At 37.9% G+C, this 20132-nt stretch overlaps 1 protein-coding gene and 1 long non-coding RNA gene across 2 annotated transcripts; one reads left to right on the top strand and one right to left on the bottom strand.

Annotated features, from left to right (window-relative positions):
* Window positions 1-5207: 5207 nt before the first annotated feature.
* LOC143238450 (ciliary microtubule associated protein 1A-like) lies at window positions 5208-19619 on the bottom strand. Its single transcript, XM_076478695.1, has 5 exons — window positions 19510-19619; window positions 12146-12253; window positions 11481-11591; window positions 8510-8805; window positions 5208-5691 (listed from the first exon to the last, which is right to left on the bottom strand). Exons 1-5 carry the CDS (start codon window positions 19568-19570, stop codon window positions 5515-5517), a joined length of 753 nt encoding a protein of 250 aa, XP_076334810.1. The 5' UTR covers window positions 19571-19619; the 3' UTR covers window positions 5208-5514.
* On the top strand, window positions 11425-16478 carry LOC143238451 (uncharacterized). Its single transcript, XR_013020585.1, has 3 exons — window positions 11425-11559; window positions 12155-12226; window positions 15810-16478. It is a non-coding gene; the product is annotated as an uncharacterized LOC143238451 (long non-coding RNA).
* Window positions 19620-20132: the final 513 nt, after the last annotated feature.

Genomic DNA, 20132 nt, shown 5'->3' with positions numbered 1-20132 from the left:
ACTATTAAGCTAACTACCTTTCATCATGTTGTGTTTATAGTCAACATTACTTCAAAACAAAGCGCCTGTTTTAGTGATTGGCAGCAAATGTGTCTATAACAGTATCAATATCGAGTTGTTTTGCCCTCCTGGAGTTTACTGATATGACAGCAAGGTTGCTGGTGCAGTTGTTACCACTGCTGTTGCACAAGTTTGTCTTGAGAAGCTTCAGACATGAGAAACTTCTCTCACGGGCAGCTGAAGTGACAGGCAGGGTCACAGCGATTCATACAAGTTTGTGGAGATCCATGAAGGCATCCTTGTATGACTCCAGCACGGTTGCAAGCTCCAATAGTGTGGATACTTCCTGCCCCTTGTCTTTCTTCCTTTGCAATTAGCCGGTTCAATTGGCGGACCTCCACTGCGAGGTCATCCTCTGCCACACCATAGTTTGCTGCCATTCCTGAGAGTGCTTGCTTGTGGAATGTTTGGGGTTCAATGCAGTTGCACCCATCAGAACACTGCAGGCATCAGAGAAGAATCTTCTATTCAGCTCGTTGAGCATCCTGTCTATGATGGCATAGAAGGTCTGTCTCCTAGCATCTGGTGTTGGTTCATCTCTTTGGCCAGTACTACAGTAGATGTGATTATGAATTCGTCCAGGTGTCTGGGGGCAGATCGCTGTCCACCTTGATGCACTGTCTCAGTGGGTATTCCCACTTTCTTACATATATCCTCAGCAGACTCTTCCAAGTCTTTCCATGCTGCTTCAGTTCTCATTTCTGAGAGACCAGAGATGACAAATTATACTAGGTCCTCTGCAGAGGCCAGCTGCAGGTCAGGTGACTGGAGGTGGTCAAATAGCTGTTTTGTCATCAGACACTAGACTGGTTACGAACTGCTGATCTAGGAGGATGCACAGGCCCTTTGATTCAGTGGTTCTGTGAACATTGTCCCCTCCACAAGACGCTTTAGAGTTGTCACAATGGCAGGGAGGGTTCTTTCCACAGCCAGACAAGCAGCATGTTGGCAGGCTCACCTTATGTCTGACAGTCGCTTCAACTCTATGTGCTGGTTCACGGGTTCAAGCTCCTTCTGTGCCTTCAGAAATTCTTCATGCATAACCAATGTAGAGACGAATTTGACAAGCTTCTGAAAGAACTTTGCTGCAGCCTGGACGTTGTGCACACAATCAACTAGCATAAGGTTGAGCCTGTGTGCATAGCAGTGGACATACACAGCCTGAGACATCTCTCTCTTGAACCTCTCCTGTACGCCACTGATGTGCCCTGACATGACTGCAGCTCATTCATATCATTGGCTAATACCACATTCAGCCAGAGTCTCCATGATTTTCGTAAGCAATGAATCTGCCACCAGACCCTCAGCAGCTGTGAAGTCCAGGAACTCCTCGTGAAGGCTCTGTTGGTGGAGGTACCTTACCACAATGGACAGCTGTTCTTGTTTGCTCACATCCTTTGTTTCATCCACCATTAGAGCAAAATGCTCAGCTTCCATGACCTCTTTGCTGATATTCTTCCTGATCAGTCCAGCTGTGATGTCAAGCAGTTCATTTTGGATATCATGGTGCGTGTACTTGGCATTGCCAGGACCACTCAGCTTTTTTCTTCACGATTTCATCATACCTGGAAATCATGGCAAGAAGTTCCAGAAAATTGCCCTTGTTATCTGACTGACTACCTTCCCTGTGACCTCTCTGGGCTTCATTCTGGCAGACTGTGTAGAGCAGTGCATCTATCACGGCTCTTATGTTATGTTGGTTTTCCTCCACAGTTTTAGCATGGCTTGCATCGAGAGCATGTTGGATCCTTGCACCCTTTGTTTTCTGCAATTTAAACTCTTCCCAACCTTGCATGCCAAATATGTGTCATGCAGAGTTATCATGGGACTTTAGTGATGTGGTTGCCTTCTTCTAGTTCCAGAAGCCTTCATGGGTGAAGGATTTCTCAGTTTTACTGAAGTGTGTGTGACTGAAAAGATGGAATGCGAAGCAGAATGCAGCATCTTGGGTCACAGAGTACTCCAACCACAAGTGCTGATCACGCCAATTCTTGTTGAATGACCTTCACTGGCCACTATCTTCTATGGTCGGGTATCTCTTCAAGTCTGGACAGGTAGGACCACTATCTGGAAGCTGGCTCAGGTCCTTGGGTCCTGGTGGTAGTTTTTCACCCTGGTTGTGAGTGGTGCCCTCTTGCGTAAACAAACATAACTCCTTTTATACAGAGCGCGCGAACGTCAAAGTGACCCCTGAGTCGGCTGACTGCTAGTACCACTTCTTACTTCCAAGTTGTGTTATTTTATATGAAACGAATGGGAATTTCTCTCCTTATATTAGCATTAGGGCTTACAAAGGATATTCATTTTAAACATCGAAATCTAAGGAAAAAGATATAACATTCATACTATTGGGTCATTTCATGAATAAGGAACAAATAACAACTAAACATTGTTCAACATTACGAACAACTGCTTTGCGGCATTGAAATCACCAAATTATATTAATAGCACATGAAAATCCAGAACATATCCGTGAAATACTGTTAGAGAAAGTGTTAATTTTTAACCGTATAGCACAAGTACTTAATTAGAGGGTAGTGATAATGTAAAATTACAGGGCTAATTAGGGAACACAAACACAGCTTTTATAGGGCATGTTGTAAAACTGTGGGCAGCTAATGGGAGTGAGCGGGGGTTGGGGTGCAGCTGGCATCTGGATCTCGATCGGGCTGACCCGATCGTTAGCCGTACGCAGAGCATACACAATGGTCAGCGGCTCGGTGATCATACGCTTAAGGCGTTCGAGGAGGGAATCGCGCACTCGAACAAAGCAAACCCACAGCCTGGATATTGAATGGTCATAGTAGCACCAAAACAAAATGTCTAAATTGCAGTTGACCTTCACAGAAAGGCTGGTTTCTTCATAAGTTCACATTATTCATACAGGCCAAACTGTGATTGTGACATTGTTCTTATTATCATAAGTGTGACAAGCACCTGTTACAATAATGTACCTACTACATTACATTAAATTAGGCACTTCTAAATAGCCCAATGACAATTTCAAAATTCATTCTAGAATTGTTTAGAAATATTATTTGGTCAGTTAACATGTAAGGTTATTATTTAATCATAAGTATAACATTAATTGGATTGTAAGTCACAATTTTAAGTGTATGCCATAATCATCAGTACAATTTTGGATGGCTGATACACAATGCAAAATGATCTCAAAGAGGACATAACACCGGCTAAATGTTTCATAGTTTTGACCTATACACAATACACTTATACATGCATGTTATGTCTTACTTTTCTATAAAAGATAAATGAAATTAATGGATAAATACCTGTGAAACTTTTGGTTTATCAAGTAAAATCCCTGAAGATCTGTTGTAACTTGAAATCAACGTGGTTGTTCAATCTTCGTCAAAGCTTAAGATAGAATGGCATTACACAGCGAGCGGCAATACAGCGCATGAGTTTCTCAAGATAGAATGGCATTACACAGAGAACAGCAATACAACGCATGAGTTTCAGTGCATTCAGTACGTTGCTATAGGACGCATGACACATACTTCCGTCTTAATGAAGACGTTGAGTTTTACAGATCTGTCTCTTTGATGTTAATTGTTAAGCAACAACGACGATTGTGTTTTCCATATTTTATGAATATATGGAGGTAACAATATTGGGGGCCTGAGGGGGACTTGACCCATTTGGGGGGCTCAAACCCCCTGTCCCCCCACTGTTTTGGCAAGTTGCCTTCTTCTGGCCAACAGTTAAAAATTAGATATTGTTAAAAAAGGAAACACTGGATAGTACTGTAAAGTTCTAATCGCATATTTAGAAGATGTTATAACACCTTTCAATGAACAATCCAAGACATCCCTACATAGGCAGTGCTGCCACCTGTCTGATTAATGATAATGTTCGCCCTGGCAATCCTCTCTTCTCGTGCTGTTTCAGCATCATTACTGTAACAAATGAGGCTCATAACTGTTAAATAAGTTATTGTGCTTCACTTCAATGTTGCATACAAGTTATTAATTTGTACGAATGTAGGTGTAAAAGTGGAAGAAACTATTCTATTTAGTGTGTTCTGCTCCCTAGTGGCACAGCGGTATGTCAACAACAACAGTGTGTTCCTCTAATTCTATTATTATCTGGTATTATTTTAATAACTATCATATTATCAGACTCATCGCCTACCAAGTATTATCCACTACAACTGTGCTTACGTTGAAATTCTACGGACGTGTTTGTGTTTCCACACACTTACCTGTTTCTGAATAAAACATATTTGTTTCATGGATACATCACTCGTTTATATTTTCCCGATGCACACACTTTCTAATACTACTGTCAGTTACTCATGATGCACACACTTTCTAATACTACTGTCAGTTACTCATGATGTACACACTTTCTAATACTACTGTCAGCTACTTCATGATGCACACACTTTCTAATACTACTGTCAGCTACTCATGATGTACACACTTTCTAATACTACTGTCAGTTACTTCATGATGTACACACTTTCTAATACTACTGTCAGCTACTTATGATGCACACACTTTCTAATACTACTGTCAGCTACTTCATGATGTACACACTTTCTAATACTGATGTCAGCTACTTCATGATGCACACACTTTCTAATACTACTGTCAGCTACTTCATGAGGTACACACTTTCTAATACTACTGTCAGTTACTTCATGATGCACACACTTTCTAATACTGCTGTCAGCTACTTCATAATGCACACACTTTCTAATACTGCTGTCAGCTACTTCATAATGCACACACTTTCTAATACTACTATCAGCTACTTCATAATGCACACACCTTTTAGTACTGCTGTCAGCTACTTCATAATGCACACACTTTCTAATACTACTGTCAGTTACTTCATGATGCACACACTTTCTAATACTGCTGTCAGTTACTTCATAATGCATACATTCAGAGACGATTTCTCCCTCCTCCTTCCCAGTGGCTCAGTGGTTAATCTGAGGACTTGCATCGATGAAAACCAGGTTTAGCAACACGTGGTGGACACAACATTGTACAACATTTAACACTGCTGTCTTAATTTTACTAAAGAAAATGACAAGATATTATAACACGATACTAATAAGTAAAAACTGGAGCAGTTACATCAAAATATAGCTTTTATTATTCTGTAATTGTTGTTTTTTCCTCATACAAAATACTGACATTTGGAGTATAGAAACATAAATACAGTTTTGTTCTTTATGTTGTAACATTTCACGGATTGAAGTAATTTTTCATACATAACATACACATCGCTTACTACAAACAAACTGGTTGGAGACATGAAGCATACTTTATATTAGTATTATTTGTTAGCACTAGAGACCTTAATCTAGCTTTAAGTCAGTGTCATATAATTTTCATAGAATACGAGTATCAACCATTCTCTCTGTCATTAAGGGAAAATGTATAATTGTGTCCAATTTTTAGAAATATATAAAATTCAACACTCTCATTGTATCCTTAACTCTGTAATATATTCGGAATGTCGGATTCCCATTGAATATGCTGGTGAAGAAGGTGTGGTTAAAATAACCAATTCAGGGTTATATGCTCCTGGGCCTGGATGTTGCATGTCATTACCTGGTGGATATATTCTCGGAGACAATGTATACCCTGGAGATTTTGTCTGCACACAATCATAAAATGGTCAAATTAGTGTTTTAATATATATCTATTGTTAAATACAATTAAAGGCACAAAATGTACAGGGAAATACATTAACTGAAATTCCTTCATTGATCAAACGGCCTTTACTTTATTATCATCCAGTTTTGTACGGCGGTCCCTCAATGTTTTTTTTACTATTTTCTAAGCTCAAGTTCTACTACGAAACTTCACGCACGGCACTTGATTGTCCTAACAACTAAATTACAAGGATAACATTCCAGCTACTTCTTCAACCATTTTATTAATACATATGACGAATGAGTTATATGTATTACTCATTCTTACTGTATCTAAACAAAATTAATAACAGAATGAATGTAGTCGTCTCCAACCATGGTTCTAAATTGGTACCCTGAAAGCGGACCTATTCCAACCATGGTTCTAAATTGGTACCCTGAAGGAGGACCTATTCCAACCATGGTTCTAAATTGGTACGCTGAAGGCGGACCTATTCCAACCATGGTTCTAAATTGGTACGCTGAAGACGGACCTATTCCAACCATGGTTCTAAATTGGTACCCTGAAGGCGGACCTACGGTAGACACTATCAGTTTTTCTTGTGCAAGAAGTAAATTGTATTTCCATGAAAAAGTCATCCAGTAAAGTCCAGGAACAGGAAAATGGACAGTTGTTTTTGTTTATCTTGTTTTTAAGCACTACAAAATTTACTATGTGTGTTGTGCCCACTATGGGTATCGAAACCTAGTTTTAAACGTTATCATCCGTCAGGCTTAGGGTTAAGTTACTTGAAGGCATGGTCGAGTATGTTGTACAGAAATCACAATATCTCTAGATATACAAGTCGTGTTCCATGGTTTAATGTGGATTCAATTTCTGTATTTGGTGTAATATAATATGGTGGGAGCGACACCACATTAAATACATAAAACAGACAATGTTAACTTGAACAGTGATCTATACGAGAAGGAATGAGTCTCGATGTTGTTCTGTAATTGATACCAGTCAATAGTTTCCCTCTAGTGGAGAGCGCAGGTACTACTTGTAGTTGTGATTTTTATTAAACACTCCCAATACTGCCTGTATGGCAGGACAGTAACAACATTCGGGTGTGTCACAGGTCCCTGGAGTTACTCACGAACTTAAGAACTCTGGAAAAGATAACTGCATGTTTGATTACAACATTGCAGGAGTATGGATTTGTTAGATGGTATCATCCATGCTGACAACACATATATACAGTAAAGCTATGTTAATTCATTGAATGTCCAGATCCTAGATCCATTTGTGGGTGTTAAGGCTATTAATGCCACAGTGACGTTAAGGCACACAAAAGGAGATTCTACTAGTATTTGAATACTGTGCTCCAGACATAGCAGCACAGACCAAGGCACACAGAAGGAGATTTTACTAGTATTTGAATACTGTGCTCCAGGCATAGCAGCACAGACCAGGGTACACAGAAGGAGATTCTACTAGTATTTGGATACTGTGCTCCAGACATAGCAGCACAGACCAAGGTACACAGAAGGAGATTCTACTAGTATTTGGATACTGTGCTTCAGACATAGCAGCACAGACCAAGGCACACAGAAGGAGATTCTACTAGTATTTGGATACTGTGCTTCAGACATAGCAGCACAGACCAAGGTACACAGAAGGAGATTTTACTAGTATTTGGATACTGTGCTCCAGACATAGCAGCACAGACCAAGGCACACAGTGTGGAACACGTTGCACTTGCACAACCACCTACAAGTGCAAGAAATACCGTCGTAGGAATATGATGACTCCTAAGTTTTAAAGTTAGACGTTCCAAGAGCACATATGAAATTCTTTAGACTTTACATAATGCAAAGACCGAGGGCCCATCAATGTGTTGCGTGCCCTTGTGCTAACACACCAATGTCGTTTTGCTGGCTATATTTCAGTCAAGGTGTCAGGCAGTGATGTAGACATTGTACAGAGTTTGGTGTCTAGAGGAAAGGCTGGCTTAAACGGTAAATTTGTATAGAAATATTTCCTATTTTTACATTCAAATAGCCCCCCCTAGGACAGCGGTAAGTCTACGGGCTTACAACTCTAAAATAAGGGGTTCGATTCCCGTCGGTGAGCTCAGCAGATAACCCGATGTAGCTTTGCTATAAAAAAAACACACACACACAATCAAATAATATTGAAGCATACAAGCCTCGTGTTTCGAATTTACGTTGAAATAAAACACTAACATAGCTTCTTTCTTCTCTGGAACATAGCTTCTTTCTTGTCTTGATTACAATAAACTTACTACTTACTAGTGTTTGTTTGTTTGTTTTGGAATTTCGCACAAAGCTACTCGAAGGCTATCTGTGCTAGCCGTCCCTAATTTAGCAGTGTAAGACCAGAGGGAAGGCAGCTAGTCATCACCACCCACCGCCAACTCTTGGGCTACTCTTTTACCAACGAATAGTGGGATTGACCGTCACATTATAACGCCCCCACGGCTGGGAGGGCGAGCATGTTTGGCGCGATTCGGGCGCAAACCCGCGACCCTCAGATTACGAAGTGCACGCCTTAACGCGCTAGGCCATGCCAGGCCTAACTTACTAGTGTCTTTGTTTGGTAAGATACTTTACAAGTGCTTTCACCTCCTGGTATTCTGCTTTCTGGTATTATGGACGAACAGGTAGAGAACATTTCAGGGAATTATTCGTTCGTTGAGATATTTCATGTAACAAAACTAGCAGACGTAACATTTTTCCCTTTTTTTCATGAAATTTTGTTTCTCTTTTGTTCGTGTTTTCTTATTACTGTTATTCGAAAGACTAAAATACTTTTACCTTAGTGACAGAAATGTCCACGACCTCGTACTTATTGGGACCTGGTGTTTCCACAGTACCTCCATCAAATGTTCCCACAGTAGATCGACTAGATATAGTATAACTCGGTAGAGATCTAAAGTGAGGGGCTCTTGGTCCAAGACAAGTTGGTAGAGTATAGGCGTTGGGTGCTGGCTTTAAATCTTCCTTCTCAAGTTTCGGACGTCCGGTTATTGAATAGGACGGTGCTCTTCGTTCTTTAGGAGGATGAAACTTTTCTGGAGAATAGGCACCTGGTCCAGGAGAAGCGAATGGTTCTGTGGAAAATAAAAGAAAAATAAATAAACAAAACTGTAGGAAAAAATGTCAGTTTAAGGTTATGATTTCATGTTAAAAAAACAAAGAAAAAGTCGCTAACAATGTGGCTTGTACAGTCATGAAGTCGTGTTCTAAATAACCATAAAAATGTTTTGTATTCAAAATCCCTTTCATGAGATTGAAGGTTCCTCGGAAACTATATACATATTACTCTCATTAGCAGTGAACAAATCACTGAAATAATTCAGAAGTAATGAAGTTAAGGTAATTTAAGAATATCTAAAGTTAATAATGACGATAAAGTACAGCCCTATTTTATTTTTGTTATGACAGGTTAAGTTTCATTACAAGTGTAATTCATTCTCTTGTATAAACAGGGTTAGTTGGCTTCAAATTTGTAACTAAAGTAATTCTTGTAAAAAACGGCAAGCAGCTATCGTATATTTTATTATTTTGTAATTTTATCAAAATTCGGAAACAAATTTTTTTAGAATTTCTTTTAAGATCTATTTCAAAAATTAAGTACACCTGCTTTACATCAGTGCTGAAATGACCTAAAGTGTTACTAAATCAGTGGTGAGCTGACCTTAAATATTACCAAATCACATGTTGAGCTTACCTTAAATGTAATTATCTATGACAGAATTTGATGTTCTATGGGGTAGTTATATTGCGAGTCAACATTTGTTTATGCGAGATTAATTTATGGCTGTTTCACAGACGAAAACATAGCTCATTCTTGTGATAGTGGCTTTGGTGATTTCAAGAGGTTCAGATCAGTCCTTAAAAAGCTAGCATGTATTTATAATGAAACCTGAACCTTTTTCGTGAACCAACAGCACATTATATGTTTCTATGTCCAGTTTCAGTAAAGTATATTTAATGTTAATTCCTGATTCATATTTAGTGTTTATAACACAACCAATTCAATTTCTAGTTATCTTAAAATTTGTACTTCATCAACTAACTATTTTTTATTGTGTTGTTTTATTGGAAATAAAATGTTTGTTCCGAGACATTTTTGTTTTGTAGTCGTAAATTAGATGTGTGTTCATTTGCTCCATATAACTCAAAATACCATAAAATATACTTTTGGCTTTAGCATTACAGAACAACCACTGTAAACCAAAATTTTTTTACTTACTTATGATGATTAGATTTTTTTTCAGTTTTGAATACTAAATTAAATTAATTCAGCACTATTCTCTAAATTACCTACTCCCTTAATTAGAACGTAATTACTTTTTTAATGATTCTGTTTTTCAAAGTTTTCAGCTTGGATGTAAAGATGCACTAAAGTAATATACCCAACTTTTTCAAGTGCGTAGAACACGTAAATTCACTAATTGACAGTTATCCGTGTTTTCTTACAGGAAAGAAAAAAACTGATAACAGTGAACGAGATACGAGTATCTTACTTAATGGCGAATTAGATAATGGCTCGAGGCTGCCACGCCTCTCACATCTGTAATGTTGTGTACGAGTGTGTTGTTTGTAAACGTCTGACCGTGTGCAGGGGTAGTTTTGTATGATGCACATGTGCTGTTGTAAACAGAGCAAGGTTTTCTCCAAGCAAGCAGAATGAACTTTAGAGAATTGGAAATTAGAGATTTTTACAATTTCTAATTTTAATTTAGCACGATTTTGTTGTTTTGTGTTTTGTTTTTCATTTAAACTTCCATCTTAATCTCAGCTCACAAGGATTACTCAATTTTAATAAAATAATATTAAAGGTTTTCACGCTAGTAAACACGTCTACAGGACACATTTCCCCTTGTGTTTTGTTTTGTATTGTATCCTCTGTTCTTTCTGTGAGTTATGACTTATTGCTTCAAAGGTACATTTGTGTATGGTCTCTTTGTGTGAGATGAACTCGGACAAAGCCCAGAGTGAAATATATTCTATAAATTGATTTCCTTGAATGATAAGTTAGCGGGCCCTAAGTGATTATTCTCTAGTAAATCCACAAGCCGAAAATTACCACAAAAGCAACATTATTTCACCAACAACCATATACATTATGAAAACCTTTATTTGTCTTTGTTTTGAACTTTCGCGCAAAGATACATGATGGATTTCTGTGCTAGCTGTCCCTAATTTAGCAGTGAAAAACCACAGGGAAGGCAGCTAGTCACCACCACGCATCAACAACTTTTGGGCTACTCTTTTACCAACGAATAGTGGGATTGTCTGTCACATTATAAAGCCCTCACGGCTGAAAGGGCAGGTATGTTTGGTGTGTCTGGGATTCGAACCTACGATCTTCATATTACAAGTCGAAACCCTTAACCACATGGCTATGCTAAACATCCTTTAATTTTAGTTCTTCATACTTTTATACATGTATATATAGTTATTTTAAATTTCTACTAAACGTCTGACAATTTTCTGTGCTGAAGAATGCTGTGAATAATGAAAGGAACTGTCATTTGTTTTAACAATGATTAAATAATATTTTGTTATCATACTCGCATATAATAAGATTTAAAACATGTCCATAACGTACAATATTCTGATATCTCTGGCAAAATTCCAAAGTATGAAGTAACACTAAATATAAAGGACAAAAAATTTTAAAACTCTCATTTAAGTGCAAAAATATTTTGTTGCGATTAGAAATTTGTTAAAACAGAGAAGAGGAAACAGTATATAATTACAAAATACATTGACTCGCCTAATTCTACTGGTCTACTTGAGAGGGTGTAGGCAGGAGCTTCTATTCGACCATATCGATTAACTGAAGAAGGAATGAGGTAACATGGTCCTGGTGTTGTTTTCTTATCAACTTAAACAAATATCAAAATGATGAATGATAAAAACAACTCATTGTTAACGTAGATTCGTTAAGATATCAGAGGTCAACATTTTCTAAAGATAAATAAATAAAAGTTCTTTATACTATAGTGGTAGTTATAATCACGTGATATAAAGCAAACACCCAAACTAAATATGTTCTGTAGGTAGTTTCTTTCTGTAATAAAATAAACTAATTTAAATAAGCTATGAAACAGGAACTTGTTTACACATGTGTCGTCAGTAATAGTGTTTAGTTCTCCTAAAATAATATTATTGGATTTTTTTTTTTACTTTGAATATTACAAGGGAATAATTTCGAGAAAAGTTTTGTCTGGAGGAATTTTAAATTGTCTAAAACTTACATTATTCAAAAACGTCTGCTCCCCCTGAAAATACTAACATTTTATATAAAATTAATAAATATATACATTTGATTATCATAAAATTTCTCTCCACATATATGCACATAGAAATAGTTGTATAACACGACGAGTTTCGTTCACTGATTTACATTTTCATAATTATTAATAATTTTATCCTAACTTATTTTAGTTCTTGATCCAAACGAGAAGGCAGGATTTCTCCTCTTTGTGATGTCGTGTCCGGTAAATCCAACACTTCCAGGTAAAAGATACTTTCCTGGTCCAGGACCTGATTTCCAAAATACAAAATTCTCAAAATATTGTATTAAGTTTACTGAGAAAGCAAAGTTTAAAATATTATTTTAGAGTAAGTCAAAATAAACATATAACATGAAGTATCTTTAAAACATGTCAGATATTCTTTTAATTGTGTGTTTTTTAATTTCGCGCAAAGCTACACGAGAGCTATCTGCGCTAGCCGTCCCTAATTTAGCAGTGTAAGACTAGAGAGAAGGTAACTAGTCAGCATTACCCACCGCCAACTCTTGGGCTACTCTTTTACCAACGAATAGTGGGATTTACCGTTATAATATAATGCCCCCACGGCTTAAAGGGTGAGCATGTTTGGTGCGACCGGGATTCGAACCCGTGACCCTCAGATTACCAGTCGAACACCTTAACCCACCTGGCCATGCCAGGCCTATTCTATTAGTTATAGAGTTTCTATTTAATCTTTATCAAGACTTCTTGGACCTGTATGTTTTTTTAGAATATCATGCATATTTATTGAACTCACTTCCAAAGAATCACTTAGGACATATGTCGCCAACCTACGCCCCGCGTGCCGGATCTGGCCCGCCAGCCAAAATCATCCGGCCGTTAGTCCCTAAACGAAATATCACATCCACTTGGCCCGCGATGGTCTTGAAAGATACTTCACGTATGTAACTCCATCTCAGGTGTCGAACCGCACGGTTATCAACCAGACCTGGGAAATGAATACGTTTTACTGCTCGTTATCGCGCCCTTAGAAAAACAAGTAATTTTTTTTACTCGTTTTACCGCGCCCTAGAAACGAGTTAAACTCGATATACACTTTCTGATTGTCCAATTACTCGAAAATTACTCGAATTTCACGCTCAATTTAATTCAATTACTTGACTGTGAGGCCCGGCATGGCCTAGCGCGTAAGGCGTGCGACTCGTAATCCGAGGGTCGCGGGTTCGCGCCCGCGTCGCGCTGAACATGCTCGCCCTCCCAGCCGTGGGGGTGTATAATGTGACGGTCAATCCCACTATTCGTTGGTAAAGAGTAGCCCAAGAGTTGGCGGTGGGTGGTGATGACTAGCTGCCTTCCCTCTAGTCTTACACTGCTAAATTAGGGACGGCTAGCACAGATAGCCCTCGAGTAGCTTTGTGCGAAATTTCCAAACAAACAAACAAACTTGACTGTGAAGCAACTAGCGTACGTGGTCTCTGGCACCTAAGAGGTCGCGGACACGGATAAGACATAGGTATGAAGAGCGCTGGGCCAAAAAAGGTATGCAAGGGTCATTTTTTACTGTTAATATAATTAATAATTGTTTAATATAAGTTAAATATTAAAAGAGATAATACAAACAAAAAATTATATCATTTATACAAAAAATAGAGTTAGTTAAAGTAAAAAAATATAAATTACATTTAAAAAAAATAATAACATATTGAAAACCCCAAAAATTTAGGTCACACACAATAAAATCACCCTAAAAATAAGCCGGAAGTGACACCAGCATCACGATGTAAATCAAAGTACCACTATCTATTGAAATTGAAAAGACTATTGCATTCAAGGCCTCGTTTTGGACAGGCTCGCACGTTTAGGTCCGCGTTTTGAACTCGCTCGCGTGGACGAGTGAAAGTTGAGTACTCGTTTCCAAGGTCTGTTGGCAAAAAACAACCCTAATGGCAACAAAACGCAGAGTGTCGAGTCTTCCAAAACACGTGGACATAAAAGTACTGTGTTACGTAACATTTCTGTAGGCCTAATTTGCCATGTAAGTATCGGTGCGAATAAGGAGTCCAACGTCAAACAGCACTATGAGACAAAACATCCGTAATTCAGTTAATTTAGTGGGCAAGCAAGGAAGGATGAATTATATAAACTTAAACTGAGTCTAGAAAAACAAAGTATGGTACTCAAAACACAGAGCACAGAATAAGAAAGAAATACACGTGCCAGCTACGAGGTCTCAAAGCTGACAGCAGAAAATATGAAGCCCTTCAATGACGGGGATTTTTGTGAAAGAGTGTTTGATGGCAGTTGTAGAAATTTTATGTCCTGAGAAAGAGGCTTTATTTTCAAATGTCAGTATTTCTGGAAGAACAGTTACACGACGAATAGAAGAAATGTCAGCGGATGTCAAAAACGGTTTAAGGGACCACTGCAAAAATTTCCAGTTCTTCTCAATAGCGCTCGATGGGAGTACGGATACTAAAGACACCGCTCAGCTTGCAGTATTTACAAGTGAAGTGAACTCAACTTTTAACATTGTTGAGGAATATGTTCGACTGGTACCTATCAAGGGCACTACCACAGCAGCAGACATTCCTGAAGCATTGGTCAAGTGTACCACAAACATGAAGCTGGATCTATCAAAGCTAGTATGTGTAAAAACCAATGGAATGTCGGCAATGGTTGGAGAAAGAAAGGTCTCATGGCTTTGCTTCAAAGACGCATGGAAGACCTTGGAATTAAACACAAAATACGAACAATACACTGCATAATCCACCAGGAAGCATTGTTTACTAAGTTTTCAAATTTGAAGGACGTGGTGGACGTAGTGGTAAGGGCAGTAAACCTGATCTTGCCTTAGGGATTGAAACATCGCCAGTTTCAACATACGGAAGCAGAGACTCAGTTCGGGGGTCTGCGATGTTCGCTGGCTCAGTCGGGGAAGAGTACACACGCTGCGGGAAGAGATAGCGATATTCGTTGAAAGTAAAAATGTGAATGCCTCAGAATTTCACGATCCCAAATGTCTTTCAAGTCTGGCATTTCTGGTGGATTTAACATCTCATTTAAATAACCTGAACTTGCAGCTACAGGGAATAAATCAGCTGATACATGAGATGTGTGGATACTTTATCGCCTTCGAAACAAAACAACAACTGTGGGAATGTCAGCTTGAGAAATCAAACAACGTTCATTTCCCTAAACTACAAGAGACCAAACCAACAGACACCAACATATTTCTGACTGTGATACGTAACTTGAGAACTGAATTTTCTTCCCGTTTCGCTGACATTCGTTCGCATACAAGCGATTTCAGACTAACTGCCACCCCATTTGACGTCGAAGTAGACACAAGGCCGGATTAAGCTAGTGCGGGGCCTGTAGCATATATTATAAAGTGGCCCTAAATTAAAAAAAAAAAAAAAAACAACAAATTTTTATCTTACATAGTAAAGTAATCGTATTTTTTCATTTCCTATATAGCCAGATAATACGACAAATATGTCTGACATTTCAGTAATAGTATTACTTAATGTAGGTATCAGTTTCGAACAACAAAAGTAAAAAAACTACAATTTAAAAGTTGCATTTTGTAGATTTAGCTAGTTGATGATACTGTAAATGTCTATTTCACACAGAAGTTCATGTTTAATGGTTATTAGAGTGAGATTGTTTTATCTGTTTTGATCCATGGTGCTCCTTAGTTCATGTTTAATGGTTATTAGAGTGAGATTGTTTTATCTGTTTTGATCCATGGTGCTCCTTAGTTCATGTTCATTGGTTATTAGAGTGAGATTGTTTAATCTGTTTTGATCCATGGTGCTCCTCAGTTCATTTGTAATCCTTTTCAGTTTTGAAAATGAGCGTTCTCCACTGCAGTTGGTAACCACGAGTGACAAATAGATGCACAAGTCAATTTCTACATTTGGAAAACAAGACATTAAAGAATTGTGAATTATCAAATGGTAAAACTGTAACTCTACAAGTTCTAGTTAGGTGCCAACATGAGAAACAAGATCAGTTTTCAACAGTTCAGTAAACTGCACAAATTCTTCATTAAGACTTTCTTCCAGATATGATCTCATACCTCTTTAGAATCTCTTCAGGTGTAAACGACTGTAACTGACGAAGGAATCCAAATACACCATTCATCTTTTGATAAGATTTGACAGGACAGAAAGTAATGACAAGAAATGTGCGGCTTTTAAACTTCTGAGAAGGCATTTGAGATTCAACACGTGGATCGTGAGTACTGGAACCACTGACATCATCGTACTCGTGACTTCGCTTGTGTCCTCTTCGAGTTGGTTGATGATAATCTTCACACTCAATCAGATCCTTGGCGTTTTACTCTATGTCTGAAACTAGATCGCACAGCTTGAATATACCCATGCAAGGATTCATAGAATACATAAGCAAAAGGATTCTCGATCGGATTGAAATCTGGGGAACAGGGAGGATTTATTACCTTACAAATCGTGGACCTGGAAAGATTAACCATCCTTATGGTATCACTAATGTGTCTTTCCTCAGTAAAAGTTCTTATAATTATTTCTCTCATTTCATTGGAGGTATTCTTGCTCATAAGGAAATAAAAGAAAGAAAATATATAAAATAAACTTTTTATTCATATGTCTCACTTTGTTTGCAAAACTCTGTAATATAAGGCTAAAATCCCTAACCTTAAACACCCAGTCGTTCATAAAAGTTGAAGGCAGTATAGTACTATAGTAGTAGAGTAAGTGAAGAATCAATAAACCGGAATACACCATTGTGCAAATTAATTGAAACAAGATGGAAAATTACGATTTTTTCATTTTTTTTGCGTTTTCTTTCTGAGAATCCAAAAATTACTCACAAATTAATACATGATATGACCGTCTTCATTTTTCAGAAGATCATTAATCCGCTTTGACATCGAGTCCACGAGTTGACTGCAATCTTTACTAGTTTTTGGATCGCGGTACCACACCTCAATTATGGCCTCAATTAGCTTATCTTTCGTAGTACAGTCTTTTCCCCGAAGTCTTTCTTTACAAATCGCCCAAAGATTTTCAATAGGATTTAAGTCCGGAGAGTTTCCAGGCCAGTCCAGCACCTTTATTCGCATTGTAGTCATACAATTCTTCACAAGTTTCGATGTGTGGCACGGAGCCAGATCTTGCTGAAAAATGCCAGATCCATCTGGAAATCTCTTTTTCAATTCTGGAACGAATCTTCTCTGCAAAACTTCGATGTACTATGGTCCTCGCATCATACCTTCTACGATATGTAAGCCTCCGACGCCATAGTAGCTAAAACAGCCCCAAAACATCTTCTTCAAGGGATGTTTTACGAACTTATTGATGTGAGATTCTCGAAGTTTCTCACCTGGAGATCTGCGAACATGCAGACTTCTTTGACCCTGTACGAAGAAATGAGTCTCGTCACTGAATAACACCTTCCTCCATTGTTCTTGCGTCCAGTTCTTGTATTTCAGACCCCATTGATACCGTTTTTTTCTTCATTGAGTTAGTAAGTTGTTTTTGACTGGTCTCCTTGCCCTTCTAACGCAATTTCGAATGACGTAATATTCCTCAAAATTTCGTCATATATCCCAAAAATAGATCGACCGTACTGCATAACACAGCTAATGACGCCGTCTGTGTGAAAAAATGACTATTAAAGGAAATCAGCGGGTGAAGCGAGCCTACACCGGCCGCCATGCTGAAAATATTGTAAAATGACCATTTATTTCAATTAATTTGCACCAGGGTGTAGAAGTGTGACCCAAACAGCCACTGACATAGCTTAATTTCCCATTTTTACGTTGGTAATTTGTCATTGAAACTGGTTTTACTAATAGCAGGTCTAGTTGCATGATGTATTCTGTATATAATATCAACAGCATGCTGGGTTATTTCACAGAAGTAAGGTGTTATCATGAAAAAGGAAAGGTGTCGTCCGGCGATAAAATGTACGTTAAATATGCTAACTTACTATTGGTCTAGCAGATGGTATTTAGGCCTAGCACAATTAAAACATTTGGCTCTCTCGACTCAAAGCAGGTAACTTGCGTTTTCTCAGGCCATAGCAATATATATGTATATATATAAATCAAACAAATAAAAATATGGCCCTCATACGGCTGAGTTATGTATAACCATTATAATATGCACTGAAAATAAAATTAAAACTTCAAGTAAAAGGTTAGTTTTTTTGCAGAGAAATTATCATTTAACTCCGTCTCAGGTCGAATAAAATTATTATGTTATGTGGAGCCTCGAAAAAGGAGGAGGAAGGAAGTTGGAAGATGGACGAAACTGCAACCAAACACAGCAGTTTTGAAATTATAGTTGCGAAGCTTTAGAGGCGTAAAATAACAATAAAATGCAATTTAAAAATCCTCACAGGCATAAGGAAAGGCCCTTGGAATCTAAAAATCCAATGCCTAAGCTGGGATCTGAGGATAAAACTCGGAAATTCGATATTGAGAGGAGGGGAGAACCTCTAACGCCGGATACTCTAGCTGACCTGTGGCAAAGCTGTGAGGCTAGAATGGAAAGATATTTTTGTTAATAAATATGTCATTCTAGTAAGTTGCATGTTTTCCGTTGAAAGATGGAATGATACACAAGCAGAAGAACTGTTCATCAGGTTTAAACGAGATAAGTATCTTTGTCATGCATGGTGTGACAACTGATTCTTAAAGTTCTCGAGTCTGACAGTATGAGCGGTTGTTTACTTGCTCGTTGTAGTAAATGGCTTCTAGTTTGATGAAACGTGTCTTAATGGTGGAATTTCGAGCAGTTTGCTGAGGAGTTCCTAGTAGGTACAGTTTGGAAGTCTGTAAGTTGTTTTGGTTGTCCCATTTAGTTGACCATTGTAGACTAAATATAAGGACTGAATTATTTAGATTACATAGGGCAAGGAGCCATAGCTATAAATATAGGAGCACATAAGTGTATTTGTGATAAAAACACCTGCAAAGTAAGTAATTTTTGTGAAAAAATTAGATCATCTAGATTCCAATGTTTGTACTGATCTTCATCGGGTTCGTTTGGTTTTATAATTTCGGGGAAAGCTACACGAGGGCAATCTGTGCTAGTCGACCATAATTTAGCAGTGTAAGACTAGAGAGAAGGCAGCTAGTCATCACCACTCACCACCAACTGTTGGGCTACTCTTTTACCAACGAATAGTGGGATTGATAGTAACATTATAACGCCCCCACGGCTGAAAGGGCGAGCATGTTTGGCGCGACGGGGATGCGAACCCGCGACGCTCAGATTACGAGTCGAGCGCCTTAACTATCTGGCAATGCTAGGCCAACTTTTAGTGAATAAAATGGGTAAGAACTTATTTTTATTTCAGTAATAATTAAAATTTCGCTGCAATAATTGCTTCCGTTAATACATATTACAGTTTAACTTAATACTGTTGCAAAACTTTAGTTAAATAATATATATTACAGTTGCAAGTAAACATTTGTAATAATTAACTGATAAAATGAATCCAACATGAATATTATTTTATTAATATTTCTTCTTAAAATAGCTGTGATTAAACCACCTTTTATCTGAGCCGCCAGGATAATTTTCTTTTTATCTTTGTCTTGTTTCTTTCGTACCATAGTTTTACTGAAATTCCACAGTTGCTAACCTAGAAACGAAACAATATTCGACAATAATGTAGTAAGCGTTATCGTACTGTTGTCTTTATAACTTTCACGGCTAAGAATATTCCACCAATCATATTCACTTTTCTTCACTTACGATTTTTAAAATTCCAAAATATATTTGTTTAACAAACAAGTTAAGTATTTCACACAAAAGACAACATTTACCTTATAATGGCCACACGGGTTGTAAAAACGTTAAATAAATTTAAACGATTCATTCAAAAGCTGTATTCTTGGACTTTTATTTAAAGTTAACATTTTGATTAACTGAATACAAATTCCGTCTCATCTCTTACTGAGTGAATTAGTTGTTGTTGTTTTTGAATTTATTTCGCGCAAAGCTACACGAGGGCGATCAGCGTTAGCCGTCCATAATTTATAGTGTTAGACTAGAAGAAAAGTAGTTAGTCATCACTACCCACCGCCAACTCTTGGGCTACTCTTTTACCAACGAATAGTGGGATTTACCGTCACATTATAACGCCCCCACGGCTGAAATCGCAAGCATGTTTGG

The sequence above is a fragment of the Tachypleus tridentatus genome, chromosome 13 (genome assembly GCF_004210375.1).
Source record: "Tachypleus tridentatus isolate NWPU-2018 chromosome 13, ASM421037v1, whole genome shotgun sequence".
Lineage (NCBI taxonomy): Eukaryota > Metazoa > Arthropoda > Merostomata > Xiphosura > Limulidae > Tachypleus > Tachypleus tridentatus.
Note: the sequence above shows the minus strand (reverse complement) of the source record. Positions and strands in the feature narration are given on the sequence as shown.